Source organism: Oncorhynchus mykiss, chromosome 8 (genome assembly GCF_057628025.1).
Source record: "Oncorhynchus mykiss isolate SJ-2025 chromosome 8, ASM5762802v1, whole genome shotgun sequence".
NCBI classification, from domain to species: domain Eukaryota; kingdom Metazoa; phylum Chordata; class Actinopteri; order Salmoniformes; family Salmonidae; genus Oncorhynchus; species Oncorhynchus mykiss.
Window position 1 is genome coordinate 8,785,632 of NC_143029.1, and position 27,040 is coordinate 8,812,671.

At 42.1% G+C, this 27,040-nt stretch overlaps 1 protein-coding gene across 1 annotated transcript in view; it reads left to right on the forward strand.

The window, feature by feature from the left end:
- The window catches only part of LOC110529313 (uncharacterized), a 58,256-nt gene that overhangs the window by 21,622 nt on the left and 9,594 nt on the right, over positions 1-27,040 (forward strand). The window contains exons 7-13 of the mRNA XM_036984665.2: positions 2,921-2,982; positions 3,070-3,158; positions 8,482-8,611; positions 8,872-9,018; positions 12,140-12,199; positions 12,849-12,969; positions 16,349-16,441. Coding sequence (XP_036840560.2) covers positions 2,921-2,982; positions 3,070-3,158; positions 8,482-8,611; positions 8,872-9,018; positions 12,140-12,199; positions 12,849-12,969; positions 16,349-16,441 — 702 coding nt within the window. The remainder of the gene's footprint in view (positions 1-2,920; positions 2,983-3,069; positions 3,159-8,481; positions 8,612-8,871; positions 9,019-12,139; positions 12,200-12,848; positions 12,970-16,348; positions 16,442-27,040) is intronic.

Consider the following 27,040-nt stretch of genomic DNA (forward strand, 5'->3'; position numbering starts at 1 on the left):
GTGAGCTTTTCAGGGTTACAGCAACATTGTGACATGTCTGGCGTCCCTGAGGTGAGGTTTGAAAACCCTGGCATGTACTGTGTACCTAAAATCATATCTGAGAAGAATGGTGCATACTCTCTCTACCCTCTTTTTTAAAAACGTAATTCAGAGATTCAATAGAGGCCTTTATCCAAAACTATTACATAAATAGTAGCTACATGTCTATGTGGCACATGTAGGATGCAAACCCACAACTTAATCTAAGATGACACAAGTAACAGTTTACACATACAGAATATTCAATATGTGTGGTCCGTGTAGGACTCAAACCCACACTCAAGCACTAGTCTATGTTCCAACCAAGTGAGTCATCTGAACCACAACTTAAAGTCTGACTCTGGACCCCTCTACCCTGTATCTGACTTCAGACAGACAGACAGACAGACAGACAGACAGACAGACAGACAGACAGACAGACAGACAGACAGACAGACAGACAGAGACAGACAGACAGACAGACAGACAAACAGAGAGTTAGACAGGGCCTAACTCCAACCACCACCAAATCTCCATTCAGCTGTACTGTAATACAGTCATATCTGATCTAGTCAGACCAAGTGGAGCATCAGGATAAACAGTGCATTCGGAAAGTTTTCAGACCCCTTGACATTGTCCACATTTTGTTACATTACAGCTTTGGTCTAAAATTAATTCAATAAATGGTTTTCCACATCAATATACAGACAATACCCCATAATGACAAAGCAAACAGTTTTTAATATTTTTTTAAACAGAAATATCATATTTACGTAAGTATTCAGACATTTGTTAAACGACTCGAAATTGAGCTCAGGTGCATCCTGTTTCCATTGATCATACTTGAGATGTTTCTATAACTTAATTGTTGTGAATTCAATTGATTGGACAGGATTTGGAAAAGCACACACCTGTCTATGTAATGTCCCACAGTTGACTGTGCTTGTCAGAGCATAAACCAAGCCATGAGGTCGGAGGAATTGTCCGTAGAGATCCGAGACAGGAATTTCGGGAAGGGTACCAAAAATGTCTGCAGCATTGAAGGTCCCCAAGAACACAATGGCCTCCATCTTTCTAAAATGGAAGAAGTTTGGAACCACCAAGACTCTTCCTAGACCTGGCCACCCGGCCAAACTGAGCAATCGGGGGAGAAGGGCCTTGGTCAGGGAGATGATAAAGAACCCAATGGTCACTCTGACAGAGCTCCAGAGTTCCTCTTTGGCGATGGGAGAATCTTCCAGAAGATCAACCATCTCTGCAGCACTCCACCAATCAGGACTTTATGGTAGAATGGCCAGATGGAAGCCACTACTCAGGAAAAGACACATGACAGGCTGCTTGGAGTTTGCCAAAAAGGCACCTAAAGGACTCAGATCATGAGAAACAAGATTCTCTGGTCTGATGAAACCAAGATTGCAGTCTTTGGCCTGAATGCCAAGCTTGACGTCTGGAGGAAACCTGGCACCATCCCTATGGTGAAGCATGGCGGTGGCAGCATGCTGTGGGGACGTTTTTCAGTGGCAGGGACTGGGAGACTAGTCAGGATCGAGGGAAAGATGAACGGAGAAAAGTACAGAGCGATCCTTGATGAAACCTGCTCCAGAGCGCTCTGGACCTCAGACTGGGGCGAAGGTTCACCTTCCAACAGAACAATGACCATAATCACACAGCCAAGACAATACAAGAGTGGCTTCGGGACAAGTCCCTGAACGTCCTTGAGTGGCCAGCCAGTCCAGACTTGAACCCGATCGAACATCTCTGGAGAGACCTGAAAATAATAGTGCAGCGACGCTCCCCATCCAGACAGAGCTTCAGGGAATCTGCAGAGAAAAATGGGAGAAACCCCCCAAATTCAGGTGTGCCAAGCTTGTAGCGTCAAACCCAAGAAGTCTCGAGGCTGTAATCGCTGACAAAAGTGCTTCAACAAAGTATTGAGTAAAGTGTCTGAATACTTATGTAAATGTGATATTTCAGTTTTTTTATTTTGAATACATTTGCAAAAAGTTGTTTTTGCTTTTTCATTATGGGTTATTATGATGTCATTATGGGTTATTATGATGTCATTATGGGTTATTATGATGTCATTATGGGTTATTATGATGTCATTATGGGGTATTGTGTGTAGATAGATGAGAGGAAAAAAATCTATTTAATCCATTTTAGAATACGGCTGTAACGTAACAAAATGTGGAAAAAGTCAAGAGGTCTGAATACTTCCCAAATGCACTGAAGTGCACTGCTTTTGACCCTGGCCAGGCAGTGCACTATATAGGGAATAGTGTACCATTTGGAACAGATTCTGAGAGTTACCATTTGAACTGGGAAAGACAGTACCTTAAGGGGAAGGAATCTACACTGTGGGTCTCTTTGGTTTCTGTGGCAGGGAGCAATTAGTTTCCCAGAAGTGGAGAGTTTTAGATTTGGTGTGTGTGTGTTTGTGTGTGTGTGTGTGTGTGTGTGTGTGTGTGTGTGTGTGTGTGTGTGTGTGTGTGTGTGTGTGTGCGCGCGAGCGCGCGCGCTCATCTGGCCCTCACACACCTCTCATCAGCCCAACATTGATCATGTGGAGACAGACCTTGTCCACTGGGATATCATGGATATATCAGTTTCAGCAGCAACTTTAAGAACAGGGAAACATCCATGTTCGGTTGAAATGTTTAATCTGACCCAGTCCTGTTGGATTTCAGCTCTGTGAAAGTACACCTTTGGGAATCGTGTAGGAGAGTTGGCTTCAGTTTTTTGTGTGAAAAAAATCTTACAATTACACCTACAGCCTCCGGCCAGTCGTAGAAATAACCTTATGTGACCCCACAGGCCGGTAGAGATGCAATTCACTGTATACTGTGTATCCATCCATGCACTACCTTCGCTCGTGACTCAATGAACCTGTTTACTCCTGTAGCTGTGCTGACGGTGGACAACTCCATCGTGGACATGGAAACCATCCAGGCCTTATATGAAAACGTGAGTACCACTCCTTTCTTGTCTTGTCCTTTTTTTTGCCTTTTGAGCTCTCTTCAGTTTGTTAAGTGTTGTTTGATGCCCTACCAGAGAGCCCAGCCCGATGAGCTGGAGCAGATAACGAGACACTACCACACTTCAGAGGAGGAACTGATCAAGTTGCTGGACAAACCTGAACAGTGAGTGTTCTCCTTTCCCTTCTCGTCACCTTTTTAACTTTCTGTGGAGGGTGATAGCTGGGGAAAACCTTGTGAGTAGCTCCACCTCAAGACACCATCTCCACGTCAAGACACCATCTCCACCTCAAAGCACCATCTCCACCTCACGACACCATCTCCACGTCAAGACACCATCTCCATGTCAAGGCACCATCTCCACCTCAAGACACCATCTCCACCTCAAAGCACCATCTCCACCTCAAGGTACCATCTCCACGTCAAGACACCATCTCCACCTCAAAGCACCATCTCCATGTCAAGGCACCATCTCCATGTCAAGACACCATCTCCATGTCAAGGCACCATCTCCACCTCAAGACACCATCTCCATGTCAAGGCACCATCTCCACCTCAAGGCACCATCTCCAACTCAAGGCACCATCTCCACCTCAAGGAACCCTCTCCACCTCAAGGCACCATCTCCATGTCAAGACACCATCTCCATGTCAAGGCACCATCTCCACCTCAAGGCACCATCTCCACCTCAAGGCACCATCTCCACGTCAATGCACCATCTCCACCTCAAGGCACCATCTCCACGTCAAGGCACCATCTCCACGTCAAGGCACTATCTCCACCTCAAAGCACCATCTCCACCTCAAAGCACCATCTCCACCTCAAGGCACCATCTCCACCTCAAGGCACCATCTCCACGTCAAGGCACCATCTCCACCTCAAAGCACCATCTCCACCTCAAAGCACCATCTCCACCTCAAGGCACCATCTCCACGTCAAAGCACCATCTCCACGTCAAGGCACCATCTCCACCTCAAAGCACCATCTCCACGTCAAGGCACCATCTCCACGTCAAGGCACCATCTCCACCTCAAAGCACCATGTCCACCTCAAGGCACCATCTCCACGTCAAGGCACCATCTCCACCTCAAGGCACGTCAAAGCAAGTGTCCACATCACTAAGGAATTGTAATGGTCTACACACACCAACACAGTAGTGAAGAGGGCATGACAATGCCTCTTCCCACTCAGGAGGCTTAAAAATTTGGCATGGACCTTCAGATCCTTAAAAAGGTATACAGCTGCACCATTGAGAGTATCTTGACTCACCACTTGGTATGGCAACTGATTGGCATCCGACTACAAGGCGCTGCAGAGGGTAGTGTGTACGGCATAGCTGGGGTCAAAAGCGTCCTACCATCCAGGATCTCTATGCCAGGTGATGTCAGAGGAAGGTCCTAAAAATTGTCAAAGACTCCAGCCACCCAAGTCATAGACTGTTTTCTCTGCTACCGCACAGCAAGTGGTACCGATGCACCAAGTCTGGAACCAACAGGGTCCTGAACAGCCCCCAAGCCATAAGACATAGTTAGTTAATAGTTACCCAGACTATCTGCATTGACCCTATTTGCACTAATTATTTTGACTCATCCCATATCCCGCTGCTACTGTTTATTATCTATCCTGTTGCCTAGGAGCTTTATCCCTACCTATATGTACATACTGGATCTACCTCAATTACCTCGTACCCCTGCACATCGACTCGGTACTGGTACCCCGTGTCTATAATAGACAAGTTATCATTTCTCATTGTGTATTTATTCCTCTGCATTGGTGGGAAGGGCCTGTAAGTAAGCGTTTCACTGTTAGTCTACACCTGTTGTTTAAGAAGCATTTCACTGTTAGTCTACACCTGTTGTTTAAGAAGCATGTGACAAATAACATTTGATTTGATTGTAAGTGTACGCATTGGAACAAAACGGAAAAGTAGGAAGTAAAAGTAGGAAGTAAAAGTAGGAAGTGTACCAATCAATATGTGCTGTGATTTGTTGGTTAAACTCAACTGACATTCCAAAATATACATTTATGCATTTCACTCATTTCATGAGCCACATCAGTTGGCATCATTTGAATGAACATTTTATTTTACCATGTAAATAATTGCCACACAGTACCAGGCAGCATAGACGGCACAACGGTTCACCAACAAAAAAATCCCCTTTATAATAAAGCATTCTATGCATCCTTGCATTTGCAGACTTACTGTATGTAAGATATACCACATGATCAAAAGTATGTGGACACCTAATCGTCAAACATCTCATTCGAAAATTATGGGTATTAATATGGAGTTGGTCCCCTTCTTTGCTGCTATAACAGCCTCCACTTATCAGTGAAGGCTTTCCACTAGATGTTGGAACATTGGACTTGCTTCATTCAGCCACAAGAGCATTTGTGAGGTCGGGCACTGATGTTAGGCGATTAGGCCTGGCTCGCAGTCGATGTTCCAATTCATCCCATAGGCGTTCTATGGGGTTGAGGTCAGGGCTCTGTGCAGGCCAGTCAAGTTCTTCCACACCGATCTCGACAAAAGATTTCTGCATGGACATCGCTTTGTGCACAGGAGCATTGCCATACTGAAACAGTAAAGGGCCTTCCTAAAATGTTGCCACAAAGTTGGAAGCACAGAATCATCTAGAATGTTATTGTATGCTGTAGCGATTTCCCTTCACTGGAACTAAGGGGCCTAGCCCGAACTATGAAAAACAGCCCTAGACCATTATTCTTCCTCCACCAAACTTTACAGTTGGCACTTTGCATTGCGGCAGGTAGCATTCTCCTGGCATCCGCCAAACCCAGATTCATCCATCACACTGCCAGATGGTGAATCGTGAGTCCTCACTCAAGAGAACGCGTTTCCACTGCTCCAGAATCCAATGGCAGCGAGCTTTACACCACTCCAGTCGACGCTTGGCATTTCGCATGGTGATCTTATGCTTGTGTGCAGCTGCTCGGCCATGGAAACCCTTTTCATGAAGCTCCAGACGAACAGTTCTTGTGTGCTCGATTTTATTCACCTGTCAGCAACGGGTGTGGCTGAAATAGCCGAATCCACTAATTTGAAGGGGTGTCCACATACTTTTGTGTATATATAGTGTAGCTTACTATTCCTAATGTGATGAACAGATTGGATAGTCATAAATTAGGCTAATAAAATATCTAATTTACTGTTCAATGCAGCACCTGGTGACGTAGAGTAGGTCTAAGCTATATCACATATGTTTCTTCTCCTTTCTTTGCATGGGAAAAATGTGCCCTTTTTCTAAACACATTTCATGCAATTCTACTGTAGTTGATATGACTGGAGACATTAGCTGAATCATTTGACAGGGTAGCCTACTCTGGGTAGACTACTCTGGGTAGCCTACTCTGGGTAGACTACTCTGGGTAGCCTACTCTGGGTAGACTACTCTGGGTAGACTACTCTGGGTAGACTACTCTGGGTAGCCTACTCTGGGTAGACTACTCTGGGTAGACTACTCTGTGTAGCCTACTCTGGGTACTCTGGGTAGACTACTCTGGGTAGACTACTCTGGGTAGACTACTTTGGGTAGACTACTCTGGGTAGCCTACTCTGGGTACTCTGGGTAGCCTACTCTGGGTAGACTACTCTGGGTAGCCTACTCTGGGTACTCTGGGTAGCCTACTCTGGGTAGACTACTCTGGGTAGACTACTCTGGGTAGCCTACTCTGGGTACTCTGGGTAGCCTACTCTGGGTAGACTACTCTGGGTACTCTGGGTAGACTACTCTGGGTAGACTACTCTGGGTAGCCTACTCTGGGTAGACTACTCTGGGTAGCCTACTCTGGGTAGACTACTCTGGGTAGCCTACTCTGGGTACTCTGGGTAGACTACTCTGGGTAGACTACTCTGGGTAGACTACTCTGGGTAGACTACTCTGGGTAGCCTACTCTGGGTACTCTGGGTACTCTGGGTAGACTACTCTGGGTAGACTACTCTGGGTAGACTACTCTGGGTACTCTGGGTAGACTACTCTGGGTAGACTACTCTGGGTACTCTGGGTAGACTACTCTGGGTAGACTACTCTGGGTAGACTACTCTGGGTAGACTACTCTGGGTACTCTGGGTAGACTACTCTGGGTACTCTGGGTAGACTACTCTGGGTACTCTGGGTAGACTACTCTGGGTAGACTACTCTGGGTACTCTGGGTAGACTACTCTGGGTACTCTGGGTAGACTACTCTGGGTACTCTGGGTAGACTACTCTGGGTAGACTACTCTGGGTACTCTGGGTAGCCTACTCTGGGTAGACTACTCTGGGTAGACTACTCTGGGTAGACTACTCTGGGTACTCTGGGTAGACTACTCTGGGTACTCTGGGTAGACTACTCTGGGTACTCTGGGTAGACTACTCTGGGTAGACTACTCTGGGTACTCTGGGTAGACTACTCTGGGTACTCTGGGTAGACTACTCTGGGTAGACTACTCTGGGTACTCTGGGTAGACTACTCTGGGTACTCTGGGTAGACTACTCTGGGTACTCTGGGTAGACTACTCTGGGTAGACTACTCTGGGTACTCTGGGTAGCCTACTCTGGGTAGACTACTCTGGGTAGACTACTCTGGGTAGACTACTCTGGGTACTCTGGGTAGACTACTCTGGGTACTCTGGGTAGACTACTCTGGGTAGACTACTCTGGGTACTCTGGGTAGCCTACTCTGGGTACTCTGGGTAGCCTACTCTGGGTACTCTGGATAGCCTACTCTGGGTAGACTACTCTGGGTAGACTACTCTGGGTAGACTACTCTGGGTAGCCTACTCTGGGTACTCTGGGTAGACTACTCTGGGTACTCTGGGTAGACTACTCTGGGTAGACTACTCTGGGTACTCTGGGTAGACTACTCTGGGTACTCTGGGTAGCCTACTCTGGGTACTCTGGGTAGACTACTCTGGGTAGACTACTCTGGGTACTCTGGGTAGACTACTCTGGGTACTCTGGGTAGACTACTCTGGGTACTCTGGGTAGACTACTCTGGGTAGCCTTCAACTACAGATTGAAGTCTTTTCATTGTCATCTCTTTACAACAGGAGCCATTTTCTTTCCAAACTATGTTTTCCCGCGATTGTATTTTAAAATATTGCGATCTGCCTGGCTGGGCTTCTCTACTTTTCAGTGACAGTCGCAACTCAACAATCATCTATTTGGCATTTGCCGTTCGCGGCCCAAATTGCCGATCCTTCAGACTAAGTGATTTAACACAATAAACAGCTTTATTTTATTAAAGAAGCTAATGGTCCAGCCTATTTTGAATGATTGTATTTATTTATGTATAGGGCATTTAAGCTCTATAATTTTGGCAAATGTAATTCAATTTACTTTAGGGGGAAGCTTAGCGGTTATGATGGTTATGTTATTTTCAAGACGGTCTTCATCCGTAACCGTCGGTTACACGGTAATTCTGCCAGCCCTAAACTCTAATGTAACTTCCATCATGTCTTCTTCCTGTCTCCCTGTGTTGTCTCTAGGTTCCTCTATGAGTTATCTCAGATACCAGACTTCCCAGGCAGAGCTTCATGTATCATCTTCCAGTCTGTCTTCATAGACGCCATCGCCTCCGTACAGCGGAAGGTTGACATCGTCTCTCGCGTCTGCAAGGTAGTTCCAAGATAATAAGGAATATTAAGAGATTCCCGATTCCCTACCAGGTGAATTGAGGAGCTTGCTGTGCTCATTTAAACACACATTCAAGCCTATGTGTCAGGCCTCATTTCCATGGTCTATTTCGGTGGCTCGGTAACAGAGTAACCACAGGAAGCGTGTGTACTGTACACCACATTGTTCAAAAGAATCTGTAGTGTTCTGAAGTGCAGTCAAAAGTCTCTAAGTTAACAGGAGGTTGGTATCTCTGAATGTAGGATCTGTTGGAGACCTCCAGTGTGAGGGAAGTAATGGGTCTGGTTCTAGCTCTGGGGAACCACATGAACGGGGGCAACAGGACCAGAGGACAGGCTGACGGTTTCGGACTGGAGATCCTGCCCAAACTGAAAGACGTCAAGAGCAGGGTAATGAAGTCTCAACTCTACAGTATTGTAGTGACTTTAGTATCATTCCTAACAACCTCATGTAAAAAGGTTCAAACCCCTTGGTGAAATGGCTAAAGTGTTGGACTGACAATCATAATCACAGAATAGTGTACAATCAGATTAGTGTACATTGTAACCCAGTATACACACATACCAAGGTTTAATTATTAGTTTGTCTTGTACACATTCACAGCTAAATGCTGTTCCTCTCCAGTACCATCCAATAGCATCATTTTTTCTTTTACCTTAATTTAACTAGGCAAGTCAGTTAAGAACAAATTCTTATTTACAATGACAGCCTAGGAACAGTCAGTCAACTGTCTTGTTCAGGGGCAGAACGACACATATTTTCCTTTGTCAGCTCATTGATTCGATCTAGCAACCTTTCAGTTACTGGCCCAACGCTCTTACCACCAGGCTACCTGCTCGAACCACTAGGCTTCCTGCTCTAACCACTAGGCTACCTGCTCTAACCACTAGGCTACCTGCTCTAACCACTAGGCTACCTGCTCTAACCACTAGGCTACCTGCTCTAACCACTAGGCTACCTGCTCTAACCACTAGGATACCTTCTCTAACCACTAGGCTGCCTAACCACTAGCCTACCTGCTCTAACCACTAGGCTACCTAACCACTAGGCTACCTGCTCTAACCACTTGGCTTCCTACTCTATCCACTAGGCTACCAACTCTAACCACTAGGCTACCTGCTCTAACCAATAGGCTACCTACTCTAACCATTAGGCTACCTGCTCTAACCACTAGGCTACCTGCTCTAACCACTAGGCTACCTACTCTAACCACTAGGCTACCTGCTCTAACCACTAGGCTACCTGCACTAACCACTAGGCTACCTAACCACTAGGCTACCTAACCACTAGGCAACCTGCTCTAACCACTAGGCTACCTGCTCTAATCACTAGGCTACCTGCTCTAACCAGTAGGCTACCTGCTCTAACCACTAGGCTACCTGCTCTAACCACTAGGCTACCTGCTCTAATCACTAGGCTACCTGCTCTAACCAGTAGGCTACCTGCTCTAACCACTAGGCTACCTGCTCTAACCACTAGGCTACCTGCTCTAACCACAAGGCTACCTGCTCTAACCACTAGGCTACCTGCTCTAACCACTAGGCTACCTGTCTCTAACCACTAGGATACCTGCTCTAACCACTAGGCTACCTGCTCTAACCACTAGGCTACCTGTCTCTAACCACTAGGCTACCTGCTCTAACCACTAGGCTACCTGTCTCTAACCACTAGGCTACCTGCTCTAACCACTAGGCTACCTGCTCTAACCACTAGGCTACCTGTCTCTAACCACTAGGCTACCTGCTCTAACCACTAGGCTACCTGCTCTAACCACTAGGCTACCTGTCTCTAACCACTAGGCTACCTGCTCTAACCACTAGGCTACCTGTCTCTAACCACTAGGATAGCTGCTCTAACCACTAGGCTACCTGCTCTAACCACTAGGCTACCTGTCTCTAACCACTAGGCTACCTGCTCTAACCACTAGGCTACCTGCTCTAACCCCCAGGATACCTGCCTCTAAACCACTAGGCTTCCTGCTCTAACCGCTAGGCTACCTGCTCTAATCACTAGGCTACCTGCTCTAACCACTAGGCTACCTGCTCTAACCACTAGGCTACCTGCTCTAACCACTAGGCTACCTGCTCTAACCACTAGGCTACCTCTCTCTAACCACTAGGCTACCTGTCTCTAACCACTAGGCTACCTGCTCTAACCACTAGGCTACCTGTCTCTAACCACTAGGCTACCTGTCTCTAACCACTAGGCTACCTGCTCTAACCACTAGGCTACCTGCTCTAACCACTAGGCTACCTGCTCTAACCACTAGGCTTCCTGCTCTAACCACTAGGCTACCTGCCTCTAAACCACTAGGATACCTGTCTCTAACCACTAGGCTACCTGTCTCTAAACCACTAGGATACCTGCTCTAACCACTAGGCTACCTGCTCTAACCACTAGGCTACCTGCTCTAACCACTAGGCTACCTGCTCTAACCACTAGGCTACCTGCTCTAACCACTAGGATACCTGTCTCTAACCACTAGGCTTCCTGCTCTAACCACTAGGCTACCTGCCTCTAAACCACTAGGATACCTGTCTCTAACCACTAGGCTTCCTGCTCTAACCACTAGGCTACCTGCCTCTAAACCACTAGTTTTCCTGCTCTAACCACTAGGCTACCTGCTCTAACCACTAGGCTTCCTGCTCTAACCACTAGGATACCTGTCTCTAACCACTAGGATACCTGCTCTAACCACTAGGATACCTGTCTCTAACCACTAGGCTTCCTGCTCTAACCACTAGGCTACCTGCTCTAACCACTAGGCTTCCTGCTCTAACCACTAGGATACCTGTCTCTAACCACTAGGCTACCTGCTCTAACCACTAGGATACCTGTCTCTAACCACTAGGCTTCCTGCTCTAACCACTAGGCTACCTGCCTCTAAACCACTAGGATACCTGTCTCTAACCACTAGGCTTCCTGCTCTAACCACTAGTTTTCCTGCTCTAACCACTAGTTTTCCTGCTCTAACCACTAGGCTTCCTGCTCTAACCACTAGGCTTCCTGCTCTAACCACTAGGCTACCTGCCTCTAAACCACTAGTTTTCCTGCTCTAACCACTAGGCTACCTGCTCTAACCACTAGGCTACCTGCTCTAACCACTAGGCTTCCTGCTCTAACCACTAGGCTTCCTGCTCTAACCACTAGGCTTCCTGCTCTAACCACTAGGCTACCTGCTCTAACCACTAGGCTACCTGCTCTAACCACTAGGCTTCCTGCTCTAACCACTAGGCTTCCTGCTCTAACCACTAGGCTTCCTGCTCTAACCACTAGGCTTCCTGCTCTAACCACTAGGCTACCTGCTCTAACCACTAGGCTACCTGCTCTAACCACTAGGCTTCCTGCTCTAACCACTAGGCTTCCTGCTCTAACCACTAGTCTTCCTGAGGCAGAAGACAGACAAATGTGGAGTTGGTTTGCAGTGATCTTTCTTTTGATTATGTGCATTGTGTTTTTTAACATTCTGCTTGATGTCGTTTTGATGTGTCGTGTCTTTGCTCGTTTCAGGACAATCGAATCAGTCTGGTCGACTACGTGGTATCATACTATCTCCGCAATCTGGATGAGGTAATGTCACTTTATTGGTCTATGGTGGTTTGGATGATCTATGATGGTTTGGGTTGGTCTATCGTGGTTTGGTTGGTCTATGGTGGTTTGGTTGGTCTATCGTGGTTTGGTTGGTCTATGGTGGTTTGGTTGATCTATGATGGTTTGGTTGGTCTATGGTGGTTTGGTTGGTCTATGGTGGTTTGGTTGGTCAATGGTGGTTTGGTTGGTCTATGGTGGTTTGGTTGATCTATGGTGGTTTGGTTGGTCAATGGTGGTTTGGTTGGTCTATGATGGTTTGGTTGGTCTATGGTGGTTTGGATGGTCTATGGTGGTTTGGATGGTCTATGGTGGTTTGGGTTGGTCTATGGTGGTTTGGTTGGTCTATGGTGGTTTGGTTGATCTATGGTGGTTTGGGTTGGTCTATCGTGGTTTGGTTGGTCTATGGTGGTTTGGTTGGTCTATGGTGGTTTGGTTGATCTATGATGGTTTGGTTTGTCTATGGTGGTTTGGTAGATTTCTGGTCATTCTGGTTTAGCTTTTTTGCTTCCATTCTAGAATGTTGATCAACATTGTTATTGCTGTTGTTGTTGGTGATGTTGTTGTTGTTGTCATCACTGGATATTGTTGTTGATGTTGTCACTCTGATGTTGTTGTTGTTTCCCTCCAGAACGCTGGGACAGAGAGAAGTGTCTTCCCTCTCCCCGAGCCTCAGGATGTGTTCCTGTCAGCCCAGGTCAAGTTTGAAGACGTCACCAAGGAGCTGAGACAGCTGAGACGGGACCTGACAGGTGGTGGAATCACAATGCATGAGTCATTATTGATTGGATGATAATGCCCTTTTCCAGAAATTTAACTCACTATTGTAAGAGAGAAACTCCCCTCGTTCACCACCAATGGTGAGAGGTCTTTTAGGCATCACAATACCCACTTGAATAACTGAAAAGTGTGACAGCATGTTTTTTGTGTTTCTGTGAATGTAACGGTGTTACTCTGAGGTTAGTGTGTTATGTGTTAGTGTTTGAGAGCCTCCTTCAGCCTCTGTAACTCTATCTCTGTAGTTAGTGCTGCTTCAGATTCCTCACAGCCGCAACCTCAGGCCCAGTCAGTCTGGCAGTGTTCTGTTCTCACCAGGCCGCAACCTCAGACCCAGTCAGTCTGGCAGTGTTCTGTTCTCACCAGGCCGCAACCTCAGACCCAGTCAGTCTGGCAGTGTTCTGTTCTCACCAGGCCTCATTCAGACAGCAATAGGAGGGTTTCCCGTCAGCCATTACTGGCCACAGCAGACATTTAAAAAAATAACAATTTTAATGCTAAAGTACCATCTTTGACCAACTCACAGTCCACTCCGCTTCAGAACAAAATAGTTCCTGTCCTCCACAGTCTACTCAGCTTCAGAATAAAAGAGTACCTCTCCTCCACAGTCTACTCAGCTTCAGAACAAAAGCGTGCCTCTCCTCCACAGTCTACTCAGCTTCAGAACAAAAGTCTCTCTCCTCCACAGTCTACTCAGCTTCAGAATAAAAAAGTTCCTCTTCTCCACAGACCACTCAGCTTCAGAACAAAGGAGGTCCTCTCCTCCACAGTCTACTCAGCTTCAGAACAAAAGCGTTCCTCTCCTCCACAGTCCACTCAGCTTCAGAACAAAATAGTTCCTCTCCTCCACAGTCCACTCAGCTTCAGAACAAAAGAGTTCCTCTCTTCCACAGTCTACTCAGCTTCAGAACAAGAGTTCCTCTCCTCCACAGTCTACTCAGCTTCAGAACAAAAGAGTTCCTCTCCTCCACAGTCCACTCAGCTTCAGAACAAAAGAGTTTCTCTCCTCCACAGTCCACTCAGCTTCAGAACAAAAGCGTTCCTCTCCTCCACAGTCCACTCAGCTTCAGAACAAAAGAGTTCCTCTCCTCCATAGTCTACTCAGCTTCAGAACAAATGAGTTTCTCTCCTCCACAGTCTACTCAGCTTCCGAACAAAAGAGTCACTCTCCTCCACAGTCCACTCAGCTTCAGAACAAAAGCGTTCCTCTCCTCCTCCTCTCTTTTATTCCACCTCAGTCATCCTGGAATGTCTTTAAGTGTGCCCATATGCCAGCCAACCAGCCCCAACTATGGTCGCCCTGAGGACAATGTATGGCTCACTCTCTCTGCCATTGTGTGTGTGCTTGGACATTTCTCAGGTTACTGTTTATGTGCATGCGTGTGTGAACACACGCTCACGTCTGCATGTGTGTCGTGTGGAGACTTCTTGGAGTCACTCTTGGAGTCTCTGTGATACTGTCCTGGCGCCTTTCAGATACAGCTCTTATCCTGCCCATCAGATCTGTCTCTGTGTTGTGCCTCCTCCTCCTCCCCGGCTCCTCATCCTCCTCCTGTTCCTGCTCCTCCTCCTCCTGCTCCTTCTGCTACTCATCCTCCTAATTCTCATCCTGCTCCGCATCCTCCTAATTCTCCTGCTCCTCATCCTGCTCCTCTTCCTCCTCCTGATCCTCCACCTCCTCTCCCTGCTCCTCCTCTTGCTCCTCCTTTTTCCTCATCCTCCTCCTCCTGCTCCTGCATGTCTTTGTGTGATTGTACTGTATGTTGCCAGTTGAACAGCTTCACATCGCTGCTCTGTCCGTATGTAATCTGAGGGGGGTACTCCTTATCAACCCAATCACACTGCCCTACACACACACACACACACACACACACACACACACACATGCAAGCACACACACACACGCACGCACACACGGAACACCCTACACACACCCCTTATCTTCTGTTTGGGGCTCTGCAGAGATACGCTACTCTACCCTGCTTCTCCGTATCACCCGGCCTCCCCTGTGGCCCCCAGATGTGTGTCACAGATTCCTTTCTCTACCTCTCAACATGACTAGGTCTTATCACTGAGGCGCTCAACCACCGTGACATCTCTCCATCTATCTCAGGATCCTTTTGTCCCGCTGTTTCAACCTCCCTCATGCCTGGATTGAACCGTGCTTTTGTTTTGCTTTGGTTTGTGTGTGTGTGTGTGTGTGTGTGTGTGTGTGTGTGTGTGTGTGTGTGTGTGTGTGTGTGTGTGTGTGTGTGTGACTCTCTTCTCCACCTTCTTGTATTGTTGTTGGACAGTGGTTTTGGTGGTGGCGTTTATCCCAGAGCATTATGCTGGGAAATATGAACCGCCGTAGAAAACGAATGACTCACTTTGTGTGTGTGTGTGTGCGCGTGGGTGTGTGCCCATGCAAAATACATTTTGAATGTAGTTTTTATATTTTCCCGAAGGAGTTTCCATTAAGTGTCATAACAACCTTTACCGAGCATGTCAAATCCCTAGGTTGTAGAATAGAAGCTGTTCCATTGTCAGGAAGGAAATCACATCTTTGTGGCAGCACTGATTGGTCACACAGGTCAAGAGCTCTAAGAGGGACTGCCCTATCACAGAAGAATTGTAACCTGAAACAAATCACCCAAAAACACAACTCAAAAAGTGGGTTTGATTTAGTCTCACGTTGCCACGTTGGCTGTGTGAAGAGGCTACGTTGGTTTTGCTGTGTCAAACAGTTGCTTCACTACAGTTACAGAACACTTTTAATGTCAAGTAGGCATGTGTTCTCTGTTTACCTGAGACGGAATTACCCTCTTCAAGTCTGACAAGAACAAACTCCTCTCCAGCACAAAAGACAGAAAAACAAACAAAGCAAAGAAAGACTCGCCACAATGAAGACACCCGCCTCCACAGTTTACACAAATCCTCAATGAAAACAGTATTCTTTGTAATTTTATCTGGGTGGTGATGATGGAGCGTGGCGTGGGGGACAGGAGGGAGGGGGTGTGTTACTGTGACTCCCAGCAGGCTGTATTATGACTGGGCCTGGAGACTGGCTCCTCTGGCTCTCCTGTGATGCCCTGATTGGACAAACAGTGAGCCAGAGGGAACAAACAGAACAGGGACAGGTCTAGGAGCCACAGAGAGAGAGAGAGAGAGAGAGAGAGATATCGGCTGCCGCCAGCTGTATGTTCATCGGTGCATCTAAACAGTTGTTATCAAAAAGAGAAACCATAACGATAACCTTCCCCTCTGGTACAGGTGGAGCTGACTGAAGCTCTGTCTGTCCGTCTGTCTCTGTGTGTTGATTTGGAAAAAGTGTATGAGAGAAGTCTAACAGTATATGTTTTCCTGTTTTTCCAGTGTGTGAGAAAGGTGTTCAGAAGGTGTGTTCCAGCTCTCCAGACGAGCACCTCCAGCCGTTTAAGGACAAGATGGAGGCGTTCGTTCTGATTGGTGAGTAGCCTATAGCACTGGGCAATAATGAGGACAACAGTAGTCCCCAGTAGTTAGTAGTATAGTGACACAGCAACAGTAGTTAGTAGTAGTTAGTAGTATAGTGTCATAACAACAGTAGTTAGTAGTTGTTCGTAGTAGTATTGTGACACAACAACAGTAGTTAGTAGTAGTATAGTGACATACCAACAGTAGTTAGTAGTAGTATAGTGACACAACAACAGTAGTTAGTAGTATAGTGTCACAACAACAGTAGTTAGTAGTATAGTGTTTTAACAACAGTAGTTAGTAGTATAGTGACACAACAACAGTAGTTAGTAGTACAGTGACACAACAACAGTAGTTAGTAGTAGTAGTAGTAGTAGTAGTAGTAGTTAGTAGTATAGTGACACAACAACAGTAGTTAGTAGTATAGTGTCATAACAACAGTAGTTAGTAGTATAGTGACACAACAACAGTAGTTAGTAGTATAGTGACATAACAACAGTAGTTAGTAGTATAGTGACACAACAACAGTAGTTAGTAGTAGTAGTAGTAGTAGTAGTAGTTAGTAGTATAGTGACATAACAACAGTAGTTAGTAGTATAGTCACACAACAACAGTAGTTAGTAGTATAGTGACACAACAACAGTAGTTAGTAGTATAGTGACACAACAACAGTAGTTAGTAGTAGTTAGTAGTAGTTAGCAGTAGTATAGTGACACAACAACAGTAGTTAGTAGTAGTTAGTAGTAGTATAGTGACATAACAACAGTAGTTAGTAGTAGTTCGTAGTAGTAGTAGTTAGCAGTAGTATAGTGACATAACAACAGTAGTTAGTAGTATAGTCACACAACAACAGTAGTTAGTAGTATAGGGACACAGCAACAATAGTTAGTAGTATAGTGACACAACAACAGTAGTTAGTAGTAGTTAGTAGTAGTTAGTAGTAGTATAGTGACATAACAACAGTAGTTAGTAGTAGTTAGTAGTAGTTAGTAGTAGTATAGTGACATAACAACAGTAGTTAGTAGTAGTTCGTAGTAGTAGTAGTTAGCAGTAGTATAGTGACACAACAACAGTAGTTAGTAGTAGTTAGTAGTAGTATTGTGACACAACAACAGTAGTTAGTAGTAGTTCGTAGTAGTATTGTGACACAACAACAGTAGTTAGTAGTAGTTAGTAGTAGTATAGTGACATAACAACAGTAGTTAGTAGTAGTTAGTAGTATAGTGACACAACAACAGTAGTTAGTAGTATATGGACACAGCAACAGTAGTTAGTAGTATAGTTACACAACAACAGTAGTTAGTAGTAGTTAGTAGTAGTTAGTAGTAGTATAGTGACATAACAACAGTAGTTAGTAGTAGTTCGTAGTAGTAGTAGTTAGTAGTAGTATAGTGACACAACAACAGTAGTAAGTAGTAGTTCGTAGTAGTATTGTGACACAACAACAGTAGTTAGTAGTAGTTAGTAGTAGTATAGTGACATAACAACAGGAGTTAGTAGTAGTTAGTAGTATAGTGACACAACAACAGTAGTTAGTAGTATAGGGACACAGCAACAGTAGTTAGTAGTATAGTTACACAACAACAGTAGTTAGTAGTAGTTAGTAGTAGTTAGTAGTAGTATAGTGACACAACAACAGTAGTTAGTAGTAGTTCATAGTAGTATTGTGACACAACAACAGTAGTTAGTACTATAGTGACATAACAACAGTAGTTAGTAGTAGTTAGTAGTAGTTAGTAGTAGTATAGTGACACAACAACAGTAGTTAGTAGTAGTTCGTAGTAGTATTGTGACACAACAACAGTAGTTAGTAGTGTAGTGACATACCAACAGTAGTTCGTAGTTGTTCGTAGTAGTATTGTGACACAACAACAGTAGCTAGTAGTAGTATAGTGACATACCAACAGTAGTTAGTAGTAGTATAGTGACACAACAACAGTAGTTAGTAGTATAGTGACACAACAACAGTAGTTAGTAGTATAGTGACACAACAGCAGTAGTTAGTAGTATAGTGACACAACAACAGTAGTTAGTAGTATAGCGACACAACAACAGTAGTTAGTAGTATAGCGACACAACAACAGTAGTTAGTAGTTGTTCGTAATAGTATTGTGACACAACAACAGTAGTTAGTGGTAGTATAGTGACATACCAACAGTAGTTAGTAGTATAGTGACACAACAACAGTAGTTAGTAGTATAGTGACACAACAACAGTAGTTAGTAGTATAGTGACACAACGACAGTAGTTAGTAGTATAGTGTCACAACAACAGTAGTTAGTAGTAGTATAGTGGCATACCAACAGTAGTTAGTAGTATAGTGACACAACAACAGTAGTTAGTAGTGTAGTTACATACCAACAGTAGTTAGTAGTGTAGTGACACAACAACAGTAGTTAGTAGTAGTTCGTAATAGTATTGTGACACAACAACAGTAGTTAGTAGTATAGTGTCACAACAACAGCAGTTAGTAGTGTAGTGACACAACAACAGTAGTTAGTAGTATAGTGACACAACAACAGTAGTTAGTAGTAGTAGTAGTAGTTAGTAGTAGTATGGTGACATAACAACAGTAGTTAGTAGTATAGTGACACAACAACAGTAGTTAGTAGTATAGTGTCACAACAACAGTAGTTAGTAGTAGTATAGTGGCATACCAACAGTAGTTAGTAGTATAGTGACACAACAACAGTAGTTAGTAGTGTAGTGACATACCAACAGTAGTTAGTAGTATAGTGACACAACAACAGTAGTTAGTAGTAGTAGTAGTAGTAGTAGTTAGTAGTAGTATGGTGACATAACAACAGTAGTTAGTAGTATAGTGACACAACAACAGCAGTTAGTAGTAGTTCGTGATAGTATTGTGATACAACAACAGTAGTTAGTAGTATAGTGACATAACAACAGTAGTTAGTAGTATAGTGACACAACAACAGTAGTTAGTAGTATAGTGACATAACAACAGCAGTTAGTAGTATAGTAACACAAGAACAGTAGTTAGTAGTATAGTGACATAACAACAGCAGTTAGTAGTATAGTGACACAACAACAGTAGTTAGTAGGTTAGTGACACAACAACAGTAGTTAGTAGTAGTTAGTAGTAGTAGTAGTTAGTAGTAGTATAGTGACATAACAACAGTAGTTAGTAGTATAGTGACACAACAACAGTTGTTAGTAGTATGGTCACACAACAACAGTAGTTAGTAGTAGTTAGTAGTAGTAGTAGTTAGTAGTAGTATAGTGACATAACAACAGTAGTTAGTAGTATAGTGACACAACAACAGTTGTTAGTAGTATGGTCACACAACAACAGCAGTTAGTAGTAGTTAGTAGTAGTTAGTAGTAGTATAGTGACATAACAACAGTAGTTAGTAGTAGTTCGTAGTAGTAGTAGTTAGTAGTAGTATAGTGACACAACAACAGTAGTTAGTAGTAGTTCATAGTAGTATTGTGACACAACAACAGTAGTTAGTACTATAGTGACATAACAACAGTAGTTAGTAGTAGTTAGTAGTAGTTAGTAGTAGTATAGTGACACAACAACAGTAGTTAGTAGTAGTTCGTAGTAGTATTGTGACACAACAACAGTAGTTAGTAGTGTAGTGACATACCAACAGTAGTTCGTAGTTGTTCGTAGTAGTATTGTGACACAACAACAGTAGTTAGTAGTAGTATAGTGACATACCAACAGTAGTTAGTAGTAGTATAGTGACACAACAACAGTAGTTAGTAGTATAGTGACACAACAACAGTAGTTAGTAGTATAGTGACACAACAACAGTAGTTAGTAGTATAGTGTCACAACAACAGTAGTTAGTAGTAGTATAGTGACATACCAACTGTAGTTAGTAGTATAGTGACACAACAACAGTAGTTAGTAGTGTAGTGACATACCAACAGTAGTTAGTAGTATAGTGACACAACAACAGTAGTTAGTAGTATAGTGTCACAACAACAGTAGTTAGTAGTAGTATAGTGACATACCAACTGTAGTTAGTAGTATAGTGACACAACAACAGTAGTTAGTAGTGTAGTGACATACCAACAGTAGTTAGTAGTATAGTGACACAACAACAGTAGTTAGTAGTATAGTGTCACAACAACAGCAGTTAGTAGTAGTTCGTAATAGTATTGTGACACAACAACAGTAGTTAGTAGTATAGTGACACAACAACAGTAGTTAGTAGTATAGCGACACAACAACAGTAGTTAGTAGTTGTTCGTAATAGTATTGTGACACAACAACAGTAGTTAGTAGTAGTATAGTGACATACCAACAGTAGTTAGTAGTATAGTGACACAACAACAGTAGTTAGTAGTATAGTGACACAACAACAGTAGTTAGTAGTATAGTGACACAACAACAGTAGTTAGTAGTATAGCGACACAACAACAGTAGTTAGTAGTAGTTAGTAGTATAGTGACACAACAACAGTAGTTAGTAGTATAGTGTCACAACAACAGTAGTTAGTAGTAGTATAGTGGCATACCAACAGTAGTTAGTAGTATAGTGACACAACAACAGTAGTTAGTAGTGTAGTGACATACCAACAGTAGTTAGTAGTATAGTGAAACAACAACAGTAGTTAGAAGTAGTAGTAGTAGTAGTAGTTAGTAGTAGTATGGTGACATAACAACAGTAGTTAGTAGTATAGTGACATACCAACAGTAGTTAATTATGTAGTGACATACCAACAGTAGTTAGTAGTATAGTGACACAACAACAGTAGTTAGTAGTAGTAGTAGTAGTAGTAGTTAGTAGTAGTATGGTGACATAACAACAGTAGTTAGTAGTATAGTGACACAACAACAGCAGTTAGTAGTAGTTCGTGATAGTATTGTGATACAACAACAGTAGTTAGTAGTATAGTGACATAACAACAGTAGTTAGTAGTATAGTGACACAACAACAGTAGTTAGTAGTATAGTGACATAACAACAGCAGTTAGTAGTATAGTAACACAAGAACAGTAGTTAGTAGTATAGTGACATAACAACAGCAGTTAGTAGTATAGTGACACAACAACAGTAGTTAGTAGGTTAGTGACACAACAACAGTAGTTAGTAGTAGTTAGTAGTAGTAGTAGTTAGTAGTAGTATAGTGACATAACAACAGTAGTTAGTAGTATAGTGACACAACAACAGTTGTTAGTAGTATGGTCACACAACAACAGTAGTTAGTAGTAGTTAGTAGTAGTAGTAGTAGTTAGTAGTAGTATAGTGACATAACAACAGTAGTTAGTAGTATAGTGACACAACAACAGTTGTTAGTAGTATGGTCACACAACAACAGTAGTTAGTAGTAGTTAGTAGTAGTTAGTAGTAGTATAGTGACATAACAACAGTAGTTAGTAGTAGTTCGTAGTAGTAGTAGTTAGTAGTAGTATAGTGACACAACAACAGTAGTTAGTAGTAGTTCATAGTAGTATTGTGACACAACAACAGTAGTTAGTACTATAGTGACATAACAACAGTAGTTAGTAGTAGTTAGTAGTAGTTAGTAGTAGTATAGTGACACAACAACAGTAGTTAGTAGTAGTTCGTAGTAGTATTGTGACACAACAACAGTAGTTAGTAGTGTAGTGACATACCAACAGTAGTTCGTAGTTGTTCGTAGTAGTATTGTGACACAACAACAGTAGTTAGTAGTAGTATAGTGACATACCAACAGTAGTTAGTAGTAGTATAGTGACACAACAACAGTAGTTAGTAGTATAGTGACACAACAACAGTAGTTAGTAGTATAGTGACACAACAACAGTAGTTAGTAGTATAGTGTCACAACAACAGTAGTTAGTAGTAGTATAGTGACATACCAACTGTAGTTAGTAGTATAGTGACACAACAACAGTAGTTAGTAGTGTAGTGACATACCAACAGTAGTTAGTAGTATAGTGACACAACAACAGTAGTTAGTAGTATAGTGTCACAACAACAGTAGTTAGTAGTAGTATAGTGACATACCAACTGTAGTTAGTAGTATAGTGACACAACAACAGTAGTTAGTAGTGTAGTGACATACCAACAGTAGTTAGTAGTATAGTGACACAACAACAGTAGTTAGTAGTATAGTGTCACAACAACAGCAGTTAGTAGTAGTTCGTAATAGTATTGTGACACAACAACAGTAGTTAGTAGTATAGTGACATAACAACAGTAGTTAGTAGTATAGTGACACAACAACAGTAGTTAGTAGTAGTAGTAGTAGTAGTAGTAGTAGTTAGTAGTATAGTGACATAACAACAGTAGTTAGTAGTATAGTCACACAACAACAGTAGTTAGTAGTATAGTGACACAACAACAGTAGTTAGTAGTATAGTGACACAACAACAGTAGTTAGTAGTAGTTAGTAGTAGTTAGCAGTAGTATAGTGACACAACAACAGTAGTTAGTAGTAGTTAGTAGTAGTATAGTGACATAACAACAGTAGTTAGTAGTAGTTCGTAGTAGTAGTAGTTAGCAGTAGTATAGTGACATAACAACAGTAGTTAGTAGTATAGTCACACAACAACAGTAGTTAGTAGTATAGGGACACAGCAACAATAGTTAGTAGTATAGTGACACAACAACAGTAGTTAGTAGTAGTTAGTAGTAGTTAGTAGTAGTATAGTGACATAACAACAGTAGTTAGTAGTAGTTAGTAGTAGTTAGTAGTAGTATAGTGACATAACAACAGTAGTTAGTAGTAATTCGTAGTAGTAGTAGTTAGCAGTAGTATAGTGACACAACAACAGTAGTTAGTAGTAGTTAGTAGTAGTATTGTGACACAACAACAGTAGTTAGTAGTAGTTCGTAGTAGTATTGTGACACAACAACAGTAGTTAGTAGTAGTTAGTAGTAGTATAGTGACATAACAACAGTAGTTAGTAGTAGTTAGTAGTATAGTGACACAACAACAGTAGTTAGTAGTATATGGACACAGCAACAGTAGTTAGTAGTATAGTTACACAACAACAGTAGTTAGTAGTAGTTAGTAGTAGTTAGTAGTAGTATAGTGACATAACAACAGTAGTTAGTAGTAGTTCGTAGTAGTAGTAGTTAGTAGTAGTATAGTGACACAACAACAGTAGTTAGTAGTAGTTCGTAGTAGTATTGTGACACAACAACAGTAGTTAGTAGTAGTTAGTAGTAGTATAGTGACATAACAACAGGAGTTAGTAGTAGTTAGTAGTATAGTGACACAACAACAGTAGTTAGTAGTATAGTTACACAACAACAGTAGTTAGTAGTAGTTAGTAGTAGTTAGTAGTAGTATAGTTACACAACAACAGTAGTTAGTAGTAGTTAGTAGTAGTTAGTAGTAGTATAGTGACACAACAACAGTAGTTAGTAGTAGTTCGTAGTAGTATTGTGACACAACAACAGTAGTTAGTAGTGTAGTGACATACCAACAGTAGTTCGTAGTTGTTCGTAGTAGTATTGTGACACAACAACAGTAGCTAGTAGTAGTATAGTGACATACCAACAGTAGTTAGTAGTAGTATAGTGACACAACAACAGTAGTTAGTAGTATAGTGACACAACAACAGTAGTTAGTAGTATAGTGACACAACAACAGTAGTTAGTAGTATAGTGACACAACAACAGTAGTTAGTAGTATAGCGACACAACAACAGTAGTTAGTAGTTGTTCGTAATAGTATTGTGACACAACAACAGCAGTTAGTAGTAGTATAGTGACATACCAACAGTAGTTAGTAGTATAGTGACACAACAACAGTAGTTAGTAGTATAGTGACACAACAACAGTAGTTAGTAGTATAGTGACACAACAACAGTAGTTAGTAGTATAGCGACACAACAACAGTAGTTAGTAGTAGTTAGTAGTATAGTGACACAACAACAGTAGTTAGTAGTATAGTGTCACAACAACAGTAGTTAGTAGTAGTATAGTGGCATACCAACAGTAGTTAGTGGTATAGTGACACAACAACAGTAGTTAGTAGTGTAGTTACATACCAACAGTAGTTAGTAGTATAGTGACACAACAACAGTAGTTAGTAGTAGTTCGTAATAGTATTGTGACACAACAACAGTAGTTAGTAGTATAGTGTCACAACAACAGCAGTTAGTAGTGTAGTGACACAACAACAGTAGTTAGTAGTATAGTGACACAACAAGAGTAGTTAGTAGTAGTAGTAGTAGTTAGTAGTAGTATGGTGACATAACAACAGTAGTTAGTAGTATAGTGACACAACAACAGTAGTTAGTAGTATAGTGTCACAACAACAGTAGTTAGTAGTAGTATAGTGGCATACCAACAGTAGTTAGTAGTATAGTGACACAACAACAGTAGTTAGTAGTGTAGTGACATACCAACAGTAGTTAGTAGTATAGTGACACAACAACAGTAGTTAGAAGTAGTAGTAGTAGTAGTAGTTAGTAGTAGTATGGTGACATAACAACAGTAGTTAGTAGTATAGTGACATACCAACAGTAGTTAATTATGTAGTGACATACCAACAGTAGTTAGTAGTATAGTGACACAACAACAGTAGTTAGTAGTAGTAGTAGTAGTAGTAGTTAGTAGTAGTATGGTGACATAACAACAGTAGTTAGTAGTATAGTGACACAACAACAGCAGTTAGTAGTATAGTGACATAACAACAGCAGTTAGTAGTATAGTAACACAAGAACAGTAGTTAGTAGTATAGTGACATAACAACAGCAGTTAGTAGTATAGTGACACAACAACAGTAGTTAGTAGGTTAGTGACACAACAACAGTAGTTAGTAGTAGTTAGTAGTAGTAGTAGTTAGTAGTAGTATAGTGACATAACAACAGTAGTTAGTAGTATAGTGACACAACAACAGTTGTTAGTAGTATGGTCACACAACAACAGTAGTTAGTAGTAGTTAGTAGTAGTAGTAGTTAGTAGTAGTATAGTGACATAACAACAGTAGTTAGTAGTATAGTGACACAACAACAGTTGTTAGTAGTATGGTCACACAACAACAGTAGTTAGTAGTAGTTAGTAGTAGTTAGTAGTAGTATAGTGACATAACAACAGTAGTTAGTAGTAGTTCGTAGTAGTAGTAGTTAGTAGTAGTATAGTGACACAACAACAGTAGTTAGTAGTAGTTCATAGTAGTATTGTGACACAACAACAGTAGTTAGTACTATAGTGACATAACAACAGTAGTTAGTAGTAGTTAGTAGTAGTTAGTAGTAGTATAGTGACACAACAACAGTAGTTAGTAGTAGTTCGTAGTAGTATTGTGACACAACAACAGTAGTTAGTAGTGTAGTGACATACCAACAGTAGTTCGTAGTTGTTCGTAGTAGTATTGTGACACAACAACAGTAGTTAGTAGTAGTATAGTGACATACCAACAGTAGTTAGTAGTAGCATAGTGACACAACAACAGTAGTTAGTAGTATAGTGACACAACAACAGTAGTTAGTAGTATAGTGACACAACAACAGTAGTTAGTAGTATAGTGTCACAACAACAGTAGTTAGTAGTAGTATAGTGACATACCAACTGTAGTTAGTAGTATAGTGACACAACAACAGTAGTTAGTAGTGTAGTGACATACCAACAGTAGTTAGTAGTATAGTGACACAACAACAGTAGTTAGTAGTATAGTGTCACAACAACAGCAGTTAGTAGTAGTTCGTAATAGTATTGTGACACAACAACAGTAGTTAGTAGTATAGTGTCACAACAACAGCAGTTAGTAGTGTAGTGACACAACAACAGTAGTTAGTAGTATAGTGACACAACAACAGTAGTTAGTAGTAGTAGTAGTAGTTAGTAGTAGTATGGTGACATAACAACAGTAGTTAGTAGTATAGTGACATACCAACAGTAGTTACTAGTGTAGTGACATACCAACAGTAGTTAGTAGTATAGTGACACAACAACAGTAGTTAGTAGTAGTAGTAGTAGTTAGTAGTAGTATGGTGACATAACAACAGTAGTTAGTAGTATAGTGACACAACAACAGTAGTTAGTAGTATAGTGTCACAACAACAGCAGTTAGTAGTAGTTAGTAGTAGTATTGTGACACAACAACAGTAGTTAGTAGTATAGTGACATAACAACAGTAGTTAGTAGTAGTTAGTAGTAGTTAGTAGTAGTATAGTGACACAACAACAGTAGTTAGTAGTAGTTCGTAGTAGTATTGTGACACAACAACAGTAGTTAGTAGTGTAGTGACATACCAACAGTAGTTCGTAGTTGTTCGTAGTAGTATTGTGACACAACAACAGTAGTTAGTAGTAGTATAGTGACATACCAACAGTAGTTAGTAGTAGTATAGTGACACAACAACAGTAGTTAGTAGTATAGTGACACAACAACAGTAGTTAGTAGTATAGTGTCACAACAACAGTAGTTAGTAGTAGTATAGTGACATACCAACAGTAGTTAGTAGTATAGTGACACAACAACAGTAGTTAGTAGTATAGTGACACAACAACAGTAGTTAGTAGTATAGTGTCACAACAACAGTAGTTAGTAGTAGTATAGTGACATACCAACTGTAGTTAGTAGTATAGTGACACAACAACAGTAGTTAGTAGTGTAGTGACATACCAACAGTAGTTAGTAGTATAGTGACACAACAACAGTAGTTAGTAGTATAGTGTCACAACAACAGCAGTTAGT